The following is a 20,726-nucleotide window of genomic DNA, read 5'->3' on the forward strand; positions in this document are numbered from 1 at the left end:
GGTTGAAACTGAAAGTAGCTAGAGTTAAATGAAGACGTGAAGGGTTATCGTTAATAAAACAATAATTTTAATCAGATACTATTCTCAAGCTGTTAGCTGATGCAGCTTGTACAACAAATTATTTAGGCAGCTTGTCATTTTAAATCACATTTTAAATATGTCTAGATTTATGAAGAATTGATATAAAAATGTACTAAAACTTGATGCGCAAACTTCTCACACCACTACTTTACTTTTTGGCCAAGAAGTTTGCCGGGCGCACTTGCTCTGAGCCGTTGGTTTAATGCTCTAAGGCTGTTTTCCAATTACAGAGCATAATGCGACTCAGTGGCGCACAATGTCGAATTATGCTGATGCTTAATTGGAACATGAAACGCACCAGCAAGTTGCGCTAAGTTCAGTGTTGAAAAAAAAATATTCATAGAGTTAGCAATAACCTCATTATTTTAAGTAATTTGGATTTTGATTATTTCATTAACATTTTTTTCAATGTTTGTACCTTCATCCATACTTACAGTGCGACATAAAAGAGATGAAATTAATTAATTTGGAACTAATTTTTTTTCATTATCTGGCAACCCTGAATTATCAATGCAGCTGTCAAGTTGAATAAAAATTTGTTGTTTATTTGGTGAAGTTGAGATAAAATTGTTATTTTAAACAAGAAATTTACTAAAAAAAGGAGAAATCATGAAAAAGGTTAAACGTAGCGGTGTCCGTGATGCCATATATAAAGTTTTCATTCGGTGTTTCTCATAATTTCAAGCTGAAAAACGAGAAAAATATTTGGAAAACGTTTACAGACGTACAGCAGATTATACCGGTGAGATTCTATTTATTTTTGCTCAGTATTATGTAAAATAGAATATTCCATTAGTGACGAGTGTTTAATGTACGTATCTATGGCGATTATTACGTTTTTGAAATTTAATTTGAGGTTATTTGTATGTAAACAAAAACTAGTTTTTATAGTGCGACCAGCACAATTTGAGTCAAGAAGTTATATCCAATCCAACCAGCCTTAAATAGCATAGTGATAACTATTTTCATACAGCTATCTATGAATCCTTACTTGCTACTTACTAGAGTGGACGCAGGGATCCAAAGTGAGTCTTGGCCTCCGACATAAAAAAAAATAGTTTTAAGCTACTAAATAAATATGTTAAATGTACTATTTGATTTTATTCATCTTAATTCGTTTGTTATAGGGGTTTCTGAAAGCACAGTACGCAGGATAGTGGAGCAAGGGAGTAAAAATGAAGGAGAATATCTACAAAAAATAAATAAAAATATGTAGTTTTCAAATCACCTTGTTTTTTTTACCTGACGGACCCAGAAGGAGCGTAATGTGTTTGAGCCTTAGGTTTGAGCTGTATGTATGTATGTTTGTTTGTTCGTATGTTTGATTCTATGTGCGCCTCTGCAGTCTAAATGGCTTGACCGATTTCTATAAACTAATTCCAAATACATTTAAGTAAAATTTGACCTAGGTAGGTCATTTAAAATACTAATGTATTTTTGTCTTAAATTTACACGATGATGAATGAAACAACTTTAAATCGCGGTATTTATTACTTTTTATTTTTTTGATTTTTATTCTATAGTATCAAGATTGCTTGCGTCGCAGTATCAGTGTTGCTATATGAGCGGCGCCCTCATTTTTTGTCATCTCTTTTGTGTCGCACTGTATATTTATTTTTTACACAATTTTAATTAACTTTGATTATTTCGAAAAAACTACAATGAAACGAAAGCTTTAAATTTTTTTCCAACAATTAATAATTACTAACGATAAATCGATTGCACGCATCAATTCACGCGCTGCATTACTTTTGAGTGCTCGATTGTGCGAAGCGTTGCTGTCTCACAGGTTGCTGTAGTTGGAACATTAATGCGCTCTAGTCTGTGGCTCTAGTGCTGTAATTGGAAAATACCTAAGAGCAATAAACCTATAGAGTACTTGTATCGAGCGTATACAATTTACATATATTTGTTTCTCTCTATCTAAAGAAAACGTCGTATGAAAGAATGAGACAGCTATAGACAACAAGCTACGTTTCAACATAGTCATGGCACCATTTTTACTATAGGTACGTATTTAGATAGATAGAAGGTGATAGTGATGGGATGTGCTTCAATCGATAAAATCGTGAATGTATTTTGCATTTACGGTTTCATGAAATAATAAATAATAAAAAAACAAAACTTATAATTAATTTCAGTTGAATACATTATTTGTTTAATCCTACGTATATAATAAATGCGAAATTATGTGAGAAGGGATGTTACTCTTTCACTGCGGAACCGATTACAATGAAATTTTGTACATACACACATAGGTTAGGTTTTATCCCGGAAATCCCACGTGAACGGGAACTGTGCAGGATTTTCTTTAAAAACGCGGGCGGAAAGTTAGTACATTATAAAAGAAATTTTAAAACTTGAAATGTAATTTAAAATAAAGAAGGAAATGATGATAAAGTTAAAGGAGTGAGGAGAAAGGCACAGTCAGCATGAAGGAATCATGCAGCATTTTAACAAGTTAATAAAAGGACAGTCTTAGTGAAAACATTTTCCTAACATCCTACTAATAAAGCGAAAGTTTGTGAGGATGAATGTTTGTTACTCTTTCACGCGAATACTACTAAACCGATTACAATGAAATTTGGAAAAATTACTTTTGATCCCGTAAATCCAACAGGAATGGGAACTATGCGGGTTTTTCTTTGAAAACGCATGTATATTAAGTATGTATTTCAATAGTAGTTTCTCATCTATGAGAACTGTCATTTAATCAACCGTTTAATTTTCACATAGTTACACATTTAAAGTAACTTATGTGTAAAAAATGTCAAAATAAAAATTCACTCTCTTTAATCAAATGTATTTATTATCTAACTACAGGAACAAAAAAAACGTAAGCGTAAGATTGCACAATTCTTCTAGAGTATCCATCTTGATAACACGCAGGCTCGAAATGCAGTGAACACAATATAACAAATTGTGGCGGCGTCCAATCAACTCATGTCTCATGTTTTATACCCATTTTTTATTTAGCTCTGGAAATCTAAAACAAAATGAATTCATTAATAATCTGAAAGAGAAATTAATAAACAAAAAACGAAAACTAAAACACATAACGCAAATAAAACAACCACGTGGCCGTTTTATTTTCCTGCGGTAAAAAATTTACATCTATTATTTGCAACAACAACTACATAATATAAATCTGATATAAGAAACAAAATAAATAAATCAACGTTAATATGAAATAGATTTTTTGTCATAAATCGATAATATACGCTAGATGTGTTACAACACTACGGTGGTAAACAAAATGCCAAACGTGATATTATTGTGACATTTTTTAAAAATTATTTCATTATTCTATATAACACAACCCCATAAAGTGGGTAAATGTTACAGTTACAACATAAAATTACAAAAAAGCGCTTGATAAAACCTTCAAATAGGTTTAAAACATAAATATTTATCAATTTGCTGAAAATCACTTACCGATGGAAAGATATTTGCACATTGTTTTTATCCAAAACTCCCATTCGACTAGTGATAGCCGGTTGATAAACATACAATAGTTATTTTAGCACACTGACAAATAAAAAGAAGCACTGTACACTTTATATTTTCTAAATATTTCGTTAAAAACACTTGACACACTGAGCCCACCAGCTGGTTGGAAAACAAACTGACTGCCGGCGCGCTACGTTTGAAGACAGTGCAGATACTCTATCGCTATCTCAATCTGGCTTATGCTGTTATTGACTAAGAGTAAGTAGATTAGAAAATATGTATTTTGTTCTGTCTCAATATAAGAACTCTATAGGTTTATTGCTCTTAGGAAAATACGGTAAGTCTGTGCCTGTGCTCTGTGCGCAGTAGTTATGATGTCAAAGCGACATTGACACACGAACTTATGTTTTGAATTTTGACGGCACTTCATGACATATATTGGAATTAATCTGGAATTAATGTTTGACGGTTAATTTGTTTACTTGTGTTTTTCGTTTTGTCGTTAAAAATTCTGCGATACAAATATTATATACCATCACAATGCCGAGTGAAATGATAACGCTTCAGCTTGGCCAATGCGGCAATCAAAGTAATATTATATTTTTATTTGCGAATGTTCGTTTCGCTCCAATGTGTTCAAATTTGAAATTTTATTTGCAGTCGGTTTCGAGTTTTGGAAGCAACTATGTATAGAACACGGTATATCCCCGGAAGGCATATTGGAAGAGTTTGCTTCGGCTGGTTCTGATCGTAAAGATGTATTCTTCTACCAAGCTGACGACGACCACTACATACCCAGAGCAGTACTTTTGGATCTGGAACCTCGTGTTATCCATACTATTATGAATTCACCGTATGCTAAGGTATGCTATCAATTAAACTAATACTGCATCACTGCCATGCAAATCTTTGATATAAAATTGACGAGGATCTGATTGATCAACACTTTATGTTTGTGTCGAGTTCTTTATTTAACTTTATATAAAACTGATTGGTGATACAATAAAAAGACTTATTTTCAAGACAGAAGAAACAGAATCCTGTACAAAATCAAATCACTGAATTTTATTAATAATTCTGATTCTGATGTATAGATATTATACACATTTATTTCAGTTATACAATCCAGAAAATGTATACCTATCAAAGCATGGTGGTGGAGCTGGTAACAACTGGGCATCTGGATATGCTCAAGGAGAGAAGCTGAATGAAGAAGTGTTTGATATTATCAATAGAGAGGCAGATGGCAGTGATAATTTAGAGGTATAATGACTAAAGCAAATATCTGAGTATAATTTAAAAAACCAACAATTTTTAAATATATGTATAAAAATACATGACATGGACATAATACCAAACAAATCACAAGCTCTGCAAAAATATTAACTCTTCCCGCAATTTATAAACTTAACATACAATCTTGCACGCCAGTTTCATTATGATAGATTAACTTAAAACATAAAATTACATAAAAATAAAAATACATTAAATTTTAGATGGTTTTCCTGCCTGCAAAATGTCTCATATAGAAATGTCTTCTTCAACAGGGCTTTGTATTATGTCACTCAATAGCTGGTGGCACAGGGTCTGGAATGGGATCAAATATATTGGAGCATCTCTCAGACAGATTTCCCAAGAAACTAGTCCAAACATACAGTGTCTTCCCAAATTTGGATGAAATAAGGTATAATAAATTGCATTCAATTAAATATTGTAGCTAGTTTAAAGTTGATAAATTTACCAAAATAACAATTTTTCCACTATTTATTAAAACTATTTTCTAAATATAAAAAAATGTGTATGTGTACTAGTGTACACACGTAAGAAGTGAAACTTCTTTATGACCTTATTTTTCAAAATATAATTTACTATATGCAACTTTACAGAAATATGTCGAATCACGCGTGGTAGGGATAAGAAAAAGATGGCGCATAAAGGAAAAATGTCATGCGTAACGAAAAAATTTTACACTAAATTTTTTTCCAACCCCGATAAAGAAGTTTCACTTCAAATATTGTAGAGATTTAATATTACAATGTATATACCTTGACTGAAAATGATATTTTTTCATGATATCATGTGAACTATAAAAAAATATTGTCTATAAAATTTAAAAAAAAATTATTCCAGTGATGTAGTAGTACAGCCATACAACTCACTCCTCACGCTCAAGAGGCTAACAGAGAGCGCAGATTGTGTGATGGTACTGGACAACACTGCGCTCAATCGTATCGCTAGTGACCGATTGCATATACAGAACCCGTCTTTTGCACAAATAAACACTCTTGTATCTACGATTATGAGCGCCAGCACAGCTACGTTGAGGTATGTTGTAATAGCATTTTATATTTAAGGCTTAGACTTAGTCTTTATTTGGCACCTAAAAATAGATATAGTAAAAAAGCATTGTAACATGATATGCTGTACAACATTTTTATTTTTTTTCTAAAAAGGTTAAATTTAAAAGTTCTTATCTTTGTGTTTAAAAAAAAATGTAAATCTATCTGTATACAACTTCTCAACATTGTCCGTCAATGCTTTACGAAAACCATATTTATTATTATAAGAAGAACACCTCTCCACATATATTAAAAAATTACCAATTCAAATTTCATTGTTTTTTTCAGGTATCCATCATACATGAACAATGATCTGATCAGTCTAGTCGCGCCTCTGATTCCGACACCGAGACTGCACTTCTTAATGACTGGCTACACTCCACTGTCTGCAGACCATGAACTGAACACTGTAAGTTGATATCAAAAACATGTGTTTTTTTTTCTATTTGAAAAAATAGTAATTAAAATGTCGATATAGTCTTTTATAATAAGAGTTCAAGTTAAAGTTCTACTGTTCTTTGTATTAGTAAGAAGTAAAAAAAAATTAGAAGTACATTTAAATGTCCCCAAGAGCAACTAAAAAACTATCAAATATATATTTAAGGTACTTAATTAAACAGAAAAATAATTTTATTTCTCTCATTAGGCGCCGAAAATCCGCAAAACCACAGTCCTAGATGTGATGCAGCGCCTCCTCCAGCCCAAGAACATGATGGTGTCCCTCAGTCCTGACCGCGCTAATCAACACTGCTATATCTCTATTTTAAACATCATTCAGGTATTATTTGCAAATTACCTATGTCTTTTTTTTTAATCGGATCTTTCTTTGGATAAAAAATAACTTGCGAAACTGACTTTTAATCTTAAACAGTTATATCCACAGTATTACAATATTATTTCCTACAGTAAGGAAACGCCTTTGATGTCGCGCGATGCCGCCGCCAGCGTAGGTACTTACGCTGCCACACGAAAATACGCTAGGGTTGCAACAAATGGGAAATAAAAAAATTGTGATTATTAATATTATGATGAAATCATTTATTCATATGTACATTCAAAATAATTGCGATTATTAAATCTGATGTAATTATTTGTTCATAAATATATAATTACAGATATTGCACTGCTAAATATTATTTACGTGGACACTTTATTTTTGGATGTTCTTAATTGTACATTATACCATTTAACTAAGTATTGCATGCGCATTGGGATGTACAATACAATCTGATTAAAAAATAATGAGGACAACATATACATAGCTTTGATTTTAATTCAACAGATACAATTAATACAATCTTTCTGAAATATTGTTTCCTTCTGGAATTTCAATGTAGATTTACATCCGAAAACGGAACAGTTTTTGCGCGCCATAATAGAATATGTTAGTACCTATGTATAATAAAATTATTACACATAAAATACGACTGCGTCGTCCTTTCGCGATAGTTAATGCAAACTCAGCGTGATTGCATTAAGCGGCCCGCGTCGCCCGACCCCCCGCCATTTCCCCTCCGTTTCTCTGCACAAGTACATTCGTCGCCATACTGTAGAAAATATGGTAATACTGTGGTTATATCACTTATACTTAACATCTAGGTCTAATGTGTCAATATGGTTTTAAAACTTCAAAACTTTAAAACTTTAAAACTTCTAGGTCTAATTGGCCAAAATCGCTTATGGGTCTCATTTAGTTGTTGGTTTTAAGGTAAACTAGTCATAATCACTTAAAAAAACTCTTAGGACAATTTTTCCAATATCATTTAAAATAGGTTGAAGCTGACTGAGGGGGGCCTTTGCCCAGTAGTGGGATAGTTATGGCTGATAATAATAACTATTTAAAATATCGCAGGGTGAAGTGGACCCGTCGCAAGTGCACAAGTCCCTTCAACGGATCCGTGAACGCAAGCTAGCGTCGTTCATCCCGTGGGGCCCCGCATCCATACAAGTGGCACTGTCTCGCCGCTCGCCCTACGTCACCTCCTCGCACAAGGTCTCCGGCCTGCTGCTAGCCAACCACACTAATATATCTTCCGTGAGTTACTTGTTTAGTAGTTTAAACCCATTGAGCCCCGAGCAGCCTGATCGGGCCACGACACAATAGATTTTCTATTGTGTCTGTGATTCCGGGGGCTAAGTTATTACACTATTTTTAATTTATTAGTTTGTTCAACTAAGAATAGGTCGGTTATGTGTGAAATGTAATTTTTTCAATTTTATTTTGAAATCCTTTTTGCATTTGAATAATGGTTTATTTTCCTGACTCGGTCGTATGATTTATAAATTAATTTTAATATAATTTCGGAAACTGTTGTAAATATAAATTGCTGTACCGCTTTTATTTACAAATTCATACTATTTATTAATTTATAATGTTAATTTTATGAATTTCACATATATTTATTCTGTATGTGCCAAGAAAAAAACAAATGATGTCTTAATATGGCGCAAATTCGATCCTATTCTTAGTTGTATCGGATAATAATTTTAATACTTTTTTTAAGTATCTCATAATAATACAACTGTTATATCCCGCAGCTGTTCGACCGGTGCCTGCAGCAGTTCGACAAGCTGCGCAAGCGCGAGGCGTTCATCGACGTGTTCCGCAAGGAGCCGATGTTCAAGGATTCGCTGGAGGAGTTCGACGAGTCGCGCGCGGTGGTGGACGAGCTCGTGCGCGAGTACCAGGCGGCCGCCACGCCGGACTACGTGCACTGGAACCCGGGTGAGTGCACGTAGTGTGTGTTGCACGTACAGCCCATGTTCGAGCACTCGCTGGAGGAGTTCGACGAGTCGCGCGCGGTGGTGGACGAGCTCGTGCGCGAGTACCAGGCGGCCGCCACGCCGGACTACGTGCACTGGAACCCGGGTGAGTGCACGTAGTGTGTGTTGCACGTACAGCCCATGTTCGAGCACTCGCTGGAGGAGTTCGACGAGTCGCGCGCGGTGGTGGACGAGCTCGTGCGCGAGTACCAGGCGGCCGCCACGCCGGACTACGTGCACTGGAACCCGGGTGAGTGCACGTAGTGTGTGTTGCACGTACAGCCCATGTTCGAGGCCTGTGAAGGCTCGAACATGGGCTAGTGTGTGTTCATAGACAAAGACCGAGTTGGCTGGCTACAGTAGTATGATGAGTAGATAAAATGTAAATGAGTAGAAACAAAGCTTCTTAAGAATGAGCAAAATTCTTACCTATTTCGACAGGGTTGTTCGTTATTTCCTTGTCATATTATGGTAAATAAGCATTTCATAGTGAAAATATTTGAAATATGTATTTTCTTTACAGAGAGCAGTCAGATATAATATTGACTTCTGAAGCCAAGGACACAAAGCTTCCATGAAGGCATTCCAAAGGAGACTGATGCCGAAGTATTCTCAGTTGTGAAGAAGTGCCATTGTGTTGTTTATTATTCTCGAATTTGTTAACCCCGCTCTCGCCTGTAGTTGTAAAAAATAAGTATTTTATTGCCATTAGTTGTGTTATTCACTAACATGACACTAGTTTTTAATTAAAGCATATCAATTTATTAAGGCTTAGGTTTAGGACAACCTTAAAAACAAGTAATGGATCCCTAAAAAATAAGTATTAAAGATCTGGACATTTTAAATGTACATAACTTCATGTGAATATTTATGTTATGTTATGATTTGGATCACAAAATAAAAGCCATAAATTTTTACCAAGTATTTATTTTTTAAGTCTTCATAAGTCTAAATCTCAACATTCCTTTCATCTCCTGTGCCAAGTGATAGCATCCAATCCTGATACATAACACACTAGTGATGCACTTTGTTTCAAAATTCTACCGCTGTGATATTGTCATTTTCGAAACAAATAGCTAGGTGCGAAACATTAGCTAACTGAATTTATCAAAAACTTAACTTGGTACAATTAATTAGAAGTAAAAATTACAATTCTTTAGGCTTAGTACCTCATTTCACAGCATTTGTGTTCAACAACTGTATCAAAACATATAACAATTTTTTTCACAGCAGACCTTAAATCCAATTCTTGTCAATATCACTACATTTCTCACTATTGTTACACTAAACATTTGAAGCATTCTGTAAAACATGATGATACATGATACGTCTAAGAGCTAGCGCGCAAGAGCAACTATTGTCTCTGCAACTATTTAGTCTCTCCCATCAACTCTATGGGAGTTGCGTCGCTACGTGCGCGCACTTTCTTACTAGCCCATAGAGTTGATGGGAGAGACAAAATAGTTGCGGAGACAAAAGTTGCTCTTGCGCGCTAGCTCTAAGCTTACAAGTTCACAATCCATATTTTCTAGTCTACAATATTTTTCCCATTATACATGTTGATATATTAATATATACTATTAACTACAAAAACTGTTAATGGTAAAAATAATATAGTGATGTTTAAGAACCTATAGGATATGACATGGTATCAGTAGCATTAAAAATTAGAGCAATATTGTAACATGAAACTTTAGATATAAAACCATGGTTATTTCTAAACATTTGTTATAGGGCATAAAATATACTAACACTAGTTGATATAATATGCAGGAGGAACAAAATATTTGCAGCACAATAATCACTCATTCACTCATGCAATGTTTTAACCTAATTTTTATACATAAATATAACAGTTGTTCTTATAAAAATTTGTTTTATTACCAACATCACAATATATAAGAACCCAAAAATACAATTAGTGCAATGTGTTTGGCAACTAATGTTGGAAAAAATGTGCCAACATCCAAAGCGTAAGGTAAGAAATTATGGTCTTCAATGTAAACCAATAAATGTAAGTTGGCCCTAAGAAACTATTCATCAAAATATGAGATTTTTGAAAATTTATTAAAATCATTGAGTTCCAAAAAATTTAAAAAATTATTAAATTGAAAATACAATTAAGTGTAAGGATATTAAAATGTAGTATGATACATTGCATTAACAAAATTTCAGATAATAATTCTAGTAATAAAAATTATAATAATGAAAAAACAGTGCGACCGACCACAACATAGTTACAATGCAAGTTACACATTATCTATGAGGCCACGGTTTTTAGTCTGCTGGCAAGGCTAGGAGGTCTGGCTAGATTGCTGGAATTTTGGCTGGATGATGGACGTCTTCCGCAGCGGCACAGTGTCTGGGGTTGGAATGGCGTCCCCAGTGGGCAATTTGGCCGGAGCTGCAGGAGCTTTGAAAGGCGCCGCTAAGTTCGCAGGCCTTTGTTTCGCCATTTGATAGTCACCGGAGTCAAAAAACTTTTGCTGAAATAAAATATTTGCAGGTATTAAAATGGGCCACTCAATATAGGCTATATGTTAGATTAAATCAGCTAATTGTATCCATTTGAATGTAGATTTATTAACTAGTTAAGAAATTAAATTATATGCACATTAATTATAATTATATTATAAAATATGAATATGATAAGATAACAAATTAAAATGTATATTACTTACTCCTTTAGCAAGTCTCTTCTGAAGGAAAGCTGAATGCCCTCCAGGCCCCCTTCCTAGCATGGCATTGGGAAACTTAGCTTTAAGTTTTGCTTCTTCCAATTTTTCCAATTCTTTCGGCTAATAACAAAAAAAAATAAGTATGAGAATAGAAGATCAATGATCATAGAAGGGTTTAATCTGTTTCACAAAAATTTTCCATCTTCCACTCCTTTAATAAAAGAAAATAGTTTGGAAAATCCAAAAGTGCACGCCTCATAATCTCATCCTTTACAATAAAATTGATTATTTATAAAGAGTACACTATAAATATAAAAAAGAAATAAAATAAAACAGTTGGAAAAGTAAAGAAAGCGGTACCGTAACAATTGAGATATTTTTCTTGTGGCCCCACCTAGATGTGAAACTGCGCAGGTTTATGGGACTGACTACCAACTTATTTTTTTAAACCTTGGCTTATAGTATAAACTATAAAGAATCGAATTTATAATGGTGAATTTTGAGTACACTATAAATATAAAAAAAAATAAATAAAATAAAGAATATATATAGATAAATACTAAAATTATGGAGAACAGTCGATATTTTTTTTTTTGTTTATTTAATAATAATTAAACCACATCGAATCAGACCCTGAAAAATGAAAGGGTTCTATTCCTGAGCATACTCAAGCGTAAGAGAAAAAAAAGACTCGATTAGTAAAGTATTTCGGTCGCTATCGTGTTAACAAGAAAATCCTCCGCACATACAGACACACGGACGTCCAAGACAGAACTTTTTTAAACTGTTTTTTAACTAGTTTAAATAACAAAAATGACATCAAAAATATCATGAATGTTAAAAATAGTGTTTTTTTCTTAATATGTGTGTGTATGTATTATCTTACAAGTGCAATGTATGATACATAAAGACATTTTAAGTTTGAAAAATCAGATGTTTTGCGCGAAGTGACAGTAGTACTCACCTCAACGCTTCGCTTATGAGGCGTGCAATAACTACTGTACTTACTATAAATTTAGTGAATAGTTTTATAAGCTACTAGCTGCTCCGCGCGGTTTCACCCCCGTGGCTCCACTTCTGTTACCCGTAGCGTGAGGAAATATAGCCTATAACCTTCCTCAATAAATGGGCTATCTAACACCGAAAGAATTTTTCAAATCGGACCAGTAGTTCTCGAGATTAGTGCGTTCAAACAAACAAACAAACTCTTCAGCTTTATAATATTAGTATAGATACTCACATCCTTTGGTGGATCGTTCTGGTCTGGAGAATCACTCATTGTGACAAGCTGAAAAATAAAGGGAGTATGATAATGATTCGAAATTTATCGAAACTTCGAAGGAATCAACGTTATAGCGAAAAGTATACAGAATTGAATAGAACTCAGACCAAAAACATAGAATGGTCGAAAGAGTGTTCAGAAAATCATGAATATTGAAACAGAAATGTGTAAATATATGTTTTTTACAAATTTAAGCCGCGACCTTGATAACTTCCGAAATACAGACAAAAACACCGAATGGACAAAAGATTGTTGTTTACCCTCGGTTCTGGATATATATGATCAAGCAAATCTAAGTTTAGTATACAATACACACATCGCAAACACTTAAATTTTATTAAAACAATCTAAAAATAAAAAGCAACGCACGCGTGATGGTAAATAAAAGAAAAATCACGATGTTATCGTGCTAAGTTGTTTACCTTGATGGGCCAGAAGATTTAGACACCAAAAAGGAAATAATACATTCATACAATAAGAAAAATTGAGATAAGCAGTAAAACTTAGATAAGAAGAATAACAATTAGAATCAATTACCAACAAATCAAAATTATCATGAAAATCGTTCGCTCGTGATTCAACTGTACAGTAAAACAAAAAAATGGCGTTTCATAACACTCTTGCCATATATAAAAATGTGTAATAATTCCCGTTTTAAAATACATAATATTAGACATCTAGATTTTTAAATATTTGATACCTACATACGCTTTAATGTTAAGCATTGTTTTATTTTTGTAAATAACATAAAATGTAAACAGAATTTAAATTGTTGTACTTACAGTAATTTTGGTAAATGACTATTCTGTGAGGAAGATGAGCAGTGAGCAATCGTCAGTCGTTAAATGATGCCTCTGTGAATGATGCGTTAATCGTTATTTATTATTCAAAGCTGAAAGTCGCAGCCTGTGGCAGCCACAGGTCGCAGCCGTGAGCCAACTTGTTTATGCTGTTAAACTAATAGCCTAGTAGCCTCTCTATCACGTTCAGGCCATATTATGTTAATTAACACCTAATATGTCCAAATAGCAAGATGATTATCAATGCGAATAACGAATGTAACGCATATTATGAAAACATTGCACTCACTATTCGCATTGAGGTACCCTTACTGCTCTGTGGAGGTACCCGTATTCGCGATATAAGATACTGTCTATTTTAGAAAATGTACACAAACAAATGGTTTGCGACTAAACTCAAATCAAGTCAGTTTTACAAATAATATTTACTTCTCCTCCTAGTTAACTTCAAGATATCTATCTATAAATAAAATTAATCGTATTCAATCAAACGACGCGGTGTGTATTTTTGAATTAAGTATTTATCTATTTTTCACCATATAACATTTAACTCTGACGCTAAAATCCACCTTTCACTAGAGTCAGGCATTGTAAAAAGTGACATTTATTAAAGCTATTTTTTCCGTGGTGAAACAAGCACAGAAACAACTCATTCCAATGGAAGTTTCATCGCCACAGGTGGAAACACGGAAACTTATCTTAAACTTATAGACTACATAAACTCTGTGTTATATACTTAAAAGACTTGTATTTCTTAGGCTCGATGATAATAAAAAAGAAACTTAAATGCTTATGATTGGTCTTACAAATAACCAATAGAAATATATTATTAATTGGCGGGAACTAATAATAACAATAACACGCTTTACGGAATTCAATAAATGTGCGAAATTTATTAAACAATATGCAAAAAACTATTTTGAACAATAATTTTTGCAATGATTTAAAAATATTTTACATTTGTTACAAACAATACAATAGATACAATTTCCCGCCCAAAAAAGGTAAACGACCGCAAAAGATTATAAGAAATGGTAAACTTAGTTCAGAAACATTTACTATACATTTTTTGATAGTGAAAAAATATTAAAATTACATTCAAATAATATTTGAGCGAATTGACTTTTACTTTATAAACCGTTATTTTTATTTATATTAGTATATTTTTGTTTAATGTTTTAATAATCGGTTATATTGATCAATATTACAATCAAAAGTCATAAATTCGTGTAAAATTCTGAACGTTACTTTGTTCCCGCCAAATTTGTATAAATGAAATGTGTCATCTCGTTTGTTTTCACGACCGCTGGTTGGAAATAGCGCGCATTTGCAAGGAGATTCTCGTTTAGTATAGCTGCTGTACTGTTCCAAGTAACATATTTCTTTATTTGAACAACTAAAGCTTATAAATTTCACAATGTCTTACATAGACGGCAAAGAAAACCTTAATAATGGATTAAACAACGTGCATATCAAGGTAGGTTTTAAAATATAAAGTTTTAACCTAGTTTTAAAAGACTAGGTCTTTATTCATGATTTATCTTTAGTCCCCAGTGAAGAACGTTCTATCAGAGCGCAGCAATAATAAGACTGAAGAGAAAATGGAAGTTGAAAAGGTGTCAAATGTTGAGTTTGACCCTCAGCTCGAACCCCTGCTGCGAGACAATCCTCGACGTTTCGTCATTTTCCCTATTCAGTACCCGGATATCTGGAAGATGTACAAAAAGGCAGAAGCTTCATTCTGGACAGTCGAAGAAGTGGATTTATCAAAGGTTTGATATTTCATAATTCATACATTTGTTTACATCACGATCAAATCAAAAAACATCATATTATGTACCTATCTAGATAAAATATTTTTTTATTTGAAGTGTTATGTACTCTAACACCATTTGTTGTTCTTTCATTACATTAGGAATTAGTATTGATTTAAATATATTACAGGATTTATCAGACTGGGAGAGTCTAAAGGACTGTGAGAGGCATTTCATAAAACATGTCTTGGCATTTTTTGCTGCATCTGATGGAATTGTGAATGAGAATCTTGTTGAACGCTTCTCTCAAGAAGTGCAAGTGACAGAAGCTAGATTTTTTTATGGCTTTCAAATTGCAATGGAAAATGTACATTCTGAAATGTATTCACTTCTCATTGAGACATACATCAGAGACCCAAAGGAAAGGTATGATTTGTTTTGTTCATAATGTTTTTGATTTAATTAAAGAAATCTATAATATAAAAATGAATCCCAAAATGTGTTGGTAAGCGCATAACTTGAGAACGGCTGAACCAATTTCGTTAATTCTTTTTTTATTATATTCCTTGAAGTACGAGGATGGTTCTTATGTAGAGAAAACGTAAATATGTACCACGGGCGAAGCCGGGGCGGACTGCTAGTAAAATATAAAAATAGCTTGTCTAAATACATTTTATTCAAGATTTTCACTTATTTAACAGGGACTTCTTGTTCAATGCAATTGAAACACTCCCCTGTGTAAAGAAGAAGGCAGACTGGGCACTGCAGTGGATCGGGAGCAAAACTGCCACATTTGGTGAAAGAATTATTGCATTTGCTGCTGTAGAAGGGATATTCTTTTCTGGAAGCTTTGCTTCCATCTTCTGGCTGAAAAAGCGAGGTCTCATGCCTGGACTTACATTCAGTAATGAACTGATCTCTAGAGATGAGGTTTGTATGATTAATATTAATTTAAATTATTTATTTTTTTGTATATCAGTATTAATGATTCCATTATTGTTAGAAAACACAAGGTACAATGATAGGTACAAAATTAATTCTTAAATAGATGTGAATCTATTTTTGGATCAATTTTGTCTTGATATTTCTTTTCATGAAAGTAACCTACTTCTAAATTCAGGTCATCTTAATAGATTGTAGGGTTGCAAAGTTCAATGGAATATGTGCTATATGTGCTATTGTGATATCTTTAAAATGTAACTAAATAATAATTAAAATTATCTGTATATTATTAATACTAATAATCCTATTCTATGAACTTGTGAATATATAACATTTGTATAATTTACTTGTAAAATTTGATAATTAACATAAAAGGATGTATGCCTCCACCCTTTTACAGTTGGTCACACCTGGCTTCACTAACTCATTATAAACATCTGGCTTACAGTTGTTAGTGATAAAACTGTTTACTTTAACGTTTTTTTATGAATATAACATGCTATCAACTTTTTAGTTTTTACTGCATTTTAAATACTTATATGTAGGTACCTACTAACATCTTATTAACAAACTAGCTTTCCGCCAGCGGCCTCGCCCGCGTTTTCAAAGAAAAACCCGCATAGTTCCCGTTCCCGTGGGATTTCCGGGATAAAACCTAGCCTATGTTGCTCAGTGAAGATGCAGCTTTCTAATGGTGAAAGAATTTTTAAAATCGGTCCAGTAGTTTATGCATGAAAACCTTACATACATACATACATAATTACAAACCTTTCCTCTTTATAATATTTGTATAGAAAACATGGTGTAATTTTCGAAAAGTAATGGTATTAGCTTATTTCCCTTATCTTTGCATGCTATCATGCATGTACAATTTAATTTAAATGAAAGCTGGTGATGTTAATCAATAATGTTATCAGTATCTAATGTATTTCAAAGTAATTTCCTATTTTCACTATAAATTACTATATCTTATATTTTGTTCATAATACATAAACTCAAACATTTATTCATTATAGAAGCATTTTTGTATTGTCATAACATAGTTTTATCAATTATTTTTTTAAAATAACCATAATCATTGAAGTAGTTATGCATTTTAATCTAGATTTATCCAGATGCATGTTTACAAAACACTTGTTTTTTTCAGTCACATTCTTAAAAAAATGGATTTGCATATAGAAATTATTTAAGATATAGCAATGATTATATAGTTATAGATAGACTAACAGTTCCTGGATTTTCCTGTTTCAATATTACAGATCAATATAGAGTAATTGATACAATGCACTACTCAAGTGTGACACAAGAGAGTAAACAGTCTCATTGAACACCAATAACATCCTACACCTCATAATTTGCATCAACAATCCTCACTGTACCTTATTCTGTATTCTTATTTATAATTCTTTAAATTTATTTCCTAGTCACCATGGATTATAATTTGTGTGATATAATATATTCAACTAGCTTTCCGTCCACGTGTTTTAATGCAATTCACATGGGAATAAGATTTTTCTCTCCGGAAAATAATAATTATAATATAATGACTACTTTTCCCGCCAGGGCTTCGCCCTCGTTTTCAAAGAAAAACCCGCATATTTCCCGTTCCTGTGGGATTTCCTCGACAATTGTTTAGCCTATTCATATTCTGGGTCTTCAGCTACCTTCTTACCTTATTCCATTGTAAGCGGTTCAGTAGTTTTTACGTCAAAGAATAACAAACATCTGGACAATTTTGCATTTAAAATATAAGTAATATTAGTAAAGATTTAATATTCCCCTAACTAGGTCTTTACAAGATATTTAATTTATTTATAGCCTTTATTGCCAATATTACAGATTACATTTTTACTTATTAACTAAAATGAAATTGTTTTGTGGGTGTTAGCGTGTCCTTGCGATACAAAAGCCTATTCCACTCGCCACATTCTGTCGCCTTCCGTTGCCAGAGCGGGCCCGCTACTCTCCTTATCTCATCTGACCACCTTTCTCTTTAAGCATCAGCAACAAGGTGCTTATTTCCACTTAAATAATCTTTATATTGTCCTCAGGGCCTCCACACAGACTTCGCGTGTCTCATGTTCAAGCACCTAGTACAGAAGCCCAGCAGAGAACGTGTGCTACACATAGTGTGTGAAGCGGTATCCATTGAACAGGAGTTCCTCACAGATGCACTGCCTGTGCGCCTGCTGGGCATGAACTGTGAGCTGATGTCGCAGTATATCGAGTTTGTGGCTGATAGACTGTTGGTGGAGCTTATTGGAGAGAAGGTAACTATCATAATAACCTAAGTATTTATTTAAAATTATGTATGTTTATAAACCATTTGGTTTCCATAACACAAGCAAAAGTTTGTGTGGGATCAGATTGTGTGAAAAATGTCCTGAAATACATATTTATTTATTTATATATTATTGAAATAAAAGGTGGTTAACCTCTTGGCAATGTCCCTGATAAACCAAAGCTAAAGCTCTCATGATCAGGTTCAATTTTAATAGTATGGTAGCTATAAGCATTGATATTATATTATGATAAATACAGGCACATGTTCATTCATGTGTTGGATTCAAGGTTACGCGCTCTATGCACGTGATTGCATGTTTCCCTGGTTAATCATTTCTAAATTATTCTGCATCATAATATGCGCTTTGAACCCTTCTAATCAATAAAAAAAAAAACAAAACACAAAAAAGTGCGTGTGTACCGAGCACACGTGTCAGAAGTGAAACTTCTTTGGCAAGACCAAAATCATCGCCCTACCGCATATCGTGACGGTATTGCTATGACGTGACCTAAAATTTTTACTCTCAAGTCGCCTAAAGAAGTTTAACTTCATCAAAAAATTCTACACACTCCATTTGGTATCCATATAAAAAACTTCGAATATTATTCATTTTTTAACTTGGTTCAAATTTGCAAAGAAGTTTATTCTAACAATTTTTATATTTTGCAGCATTACAACACAAAGAATCCATTTGACTTCATGAACCTCATCTCCTTGGAGGGCAAGACAAACTTCTTCGAGAAGAAAGTCGGCGAGTACCAGAAGTGGGGTGTCATGGCCAACCCTATGGACAATGTCTTTACATTAGACGCTGAATTTTGATGCGATCTTTATAAGATCTAGTACAGTATTAGAGACAAGATATTCCTTACGCAGAAATTACCAGTCGATCTGGTATAGCACGAATCAATAATATAAGCTTAGATGTATATTTATATTGACTTTAAGAACTATAGACTTAATTGTGTACCTACTTTATATATTATTAAGAACATAGATTGTAAGACGAATCGTATCTCAAACAGTGCTTTGAAGTGATTGTGTTAGTTTTAACTTTTAAGGAAAGAGAATGTTATATGAAGTGTGACTAATGATTTTGTGATATATTGTAATATGGATTTTTAATAAAAATATTACACAATAACACTATTATTTTTATTTCTTTAAAACCTGCCTAAACAATGTTTCCGATTGTACCGGAAAAAAAAAGTATGTTAAGAGAATTTTCAAAACTATCTCAATTTTCTATAAAGCCCTAAGCTACTTGTAATATTTCACCCGCTTATTTACCGTTCGCATGGATTTTTTCCCAATAAAAGTACCTCGGTACCTATTTTTTTAGGATCTCCGACACTATTGATACCAAATTTCTTTTGAATCGGCCCTGAGGCCTGAGTGGTGATTTTAAATTACTACTTATATAAAATTTGTATATACATTATACTAAAGAACTCGAAATCTAAACTAAAAACTGTCAATAATTGATAAAAAACTGAATTACCTACCTAAATCACAGAATAATAACTAGTAGCTAGCCTAAACGTAAAGTATATAGTGTACAGAATACACGCATAGTGCCATAGTTCAATAAAATTCTGAAGGTTCATAAACGCACGATGCACCTGTGTTCATCAAAAAATATTAATATGATTAATTAATTAATTATAATCCTTTGCGTTGTCAGTCTGACACCAAGTCCCGCAGTGTACTGTATAGTGCCAAGTAGCAGCGAACGGCAAATCGACATGAAACGCTTGAGTGCGTAAAAGAACCGCATGATGAAACAGATGCGTGCGCACAGAACATAATATAATATACTCAGGTGCGTTGCGCGCGTTCACAGAGTACCTTTTTATATACAGCGCGCGTTGACACGCAATATGGTGTGTTATGCGGGACATTGTGCCAATCTAATCGCCTCCAACGCAGCGTACAAGGAAAAATGCATGAATTATTTAGAGATAATGATATAATTTGTCGTCTCTGAGCTAGCATATTTTATGACCAATTCCTGATAAAATGAATTCGATCTGATTGACGAAATTAGGACTGCTTTGCAGATATGTACTGCTACTGTTTAGCTTCTATTAATTAATTAAAAATGTTTCCAATTATAATAACTTCGGGGTTGAATTGGCTTACTCGGCGAAATAATTTTTCAATTCCCGTAATTTTTAATTTACAAAAAAAAATAGATTTATCCTCTTATTTTTAAAATTAGTTTAGACACATTAAATTCAGGGAAGTTCATAAAAAAAAAACAAGTTTTGTCTTTGTTGTACCTATTTATTAAAATAAAAACATTCACTCATAATATACAAAGAATTCTTGAAGGTTGTGACAAAAATCATAT

The 20,726-nt window shown here is 33.2% G+C and overlaps 3 protein-coding genes and 1 long non-coding RNA gene across 5 annotated transcripts; 3 read left to right on the forward strand and 1 right to left on the reverse strand.

Annotated features, from left to right (window-relative positions):
* Positions 1 to 514: 514 nt before the first annotated feature.
* Positions 515 to 1,305, forward strand: LOC123706226. Its single transcript, XR_006753385.1, has 2 exons — positions 515 to 823; positions 1,209 to 1,305. It is a non-coding gene; the product is annotated as an uncharacterized LOC123706226 (long non-coding RNA).
* A 2,658-nt stretch (positions 1,306 to 3,963) lies between these two features.
* On the forward strand, positions 3,964 to 9,550 carry LOC123706233 (tubulin gamma-2 chain-like). The gene is made up of 10 exons (XM_045655412.1): positions 3,964 to 4,120; positions 4,192 to 4,394; positions 4,648 to 4,794; positions 5,079 to 5,215; positions 5,662 to 5,856; positions 6,159 to 6,279; positions 6,517 to 6,648; positions 7,723 to 7,905; positions 8,409 to 8,883; positions 9,157 to 9,550. Exons 1-9 carry the CDS (start codon positions 4,072 to 4,074, stop codon positions 8,607 to 8,609), a joined length of 1,368 nt encoding a protein of 455 aa, XP_045511368.1. The 5' UTR covers positions 3,964 to 4,071; the 3' UTR covers positions 8,610 to 8,883; positions 9,157 to 9,550.
* Positions 9,545 to 13,229, reverse strand: LOC123706240 (alpha-endosulfine). Of its 2 annotated transcripts, none has more exons than XM_045655432.1 (4): positions 13,131 to 13,229; positions 12,552 to 12,599; positions 11,315 to 11,431; positions 9,545 to 11,119 (listed from the first exon to the last, which is right to left on the reverse strand). In XM_045655432.1, the coding sequence occupies exons 2-4, from the start codon at positions 12,588 to 12,590 to the stop codon at positions 10,928 to 10,930; spliced, it is 348 nt and encodes a 115-aa protein (XP_045511388.1). In that variant the 5' UTR covers positions 12,591 to 12,599; positions 13,131 to 13,229; the 3' UTR covers positions 9,545 to 10,927. The 2 variants fall into 2 exon arrangements, with proteins under 2 accessions (XP_045511388.1, XP_045511380.1); XM_045655424.1 differs by having other exon boundaries at positions 13,016 to 13,207.
* A 1,456-nt stretch (positions 13,230 to 14,685) lies between these two features.
* LOC123706256 (ribonucleoside-diphosphate reductase subunit M2) lies at positions 14,686 to 19,517 on the forward strand. Its single transcript, XM_045655442.1, has 6 exons — positions 14,686 to 14,870; positions 14,941 to 15,165; positions 15,338 to 15,573; positions 15,849 to 16,077; positions 18,141 to 18,359; positions 19,043 to 19,517. The coding sequence occupies exons 1-6, from the start codon at positions 14,811 to 14,813 to the stop codon at positions 19,193 to 19,195; spliced, it is 1,122 nt and encodes a 373-aa protein (XP_045511398.1). The 5' UTR covers positions 14,686 to 14,810; the 3' UTR covers positions 19,196 to 19,517.
* Positions 19,518 to 20,726: the final 1,209 nt, after the last annotated feature.

The sequence above is a fragment of the Colias croceus genome, chromosome 1 (genome assembly GCF_905220415.1).
Source record: "Colias croceus chromosome 1, ilColCroc2.1".
In the NCBI taxonomy this organism is placed as follows: Eukaryota; Metazoa; Arthropoda; class Insecta; order Lepidoptera; family Pieridae; genus Colias; species Colias croceus.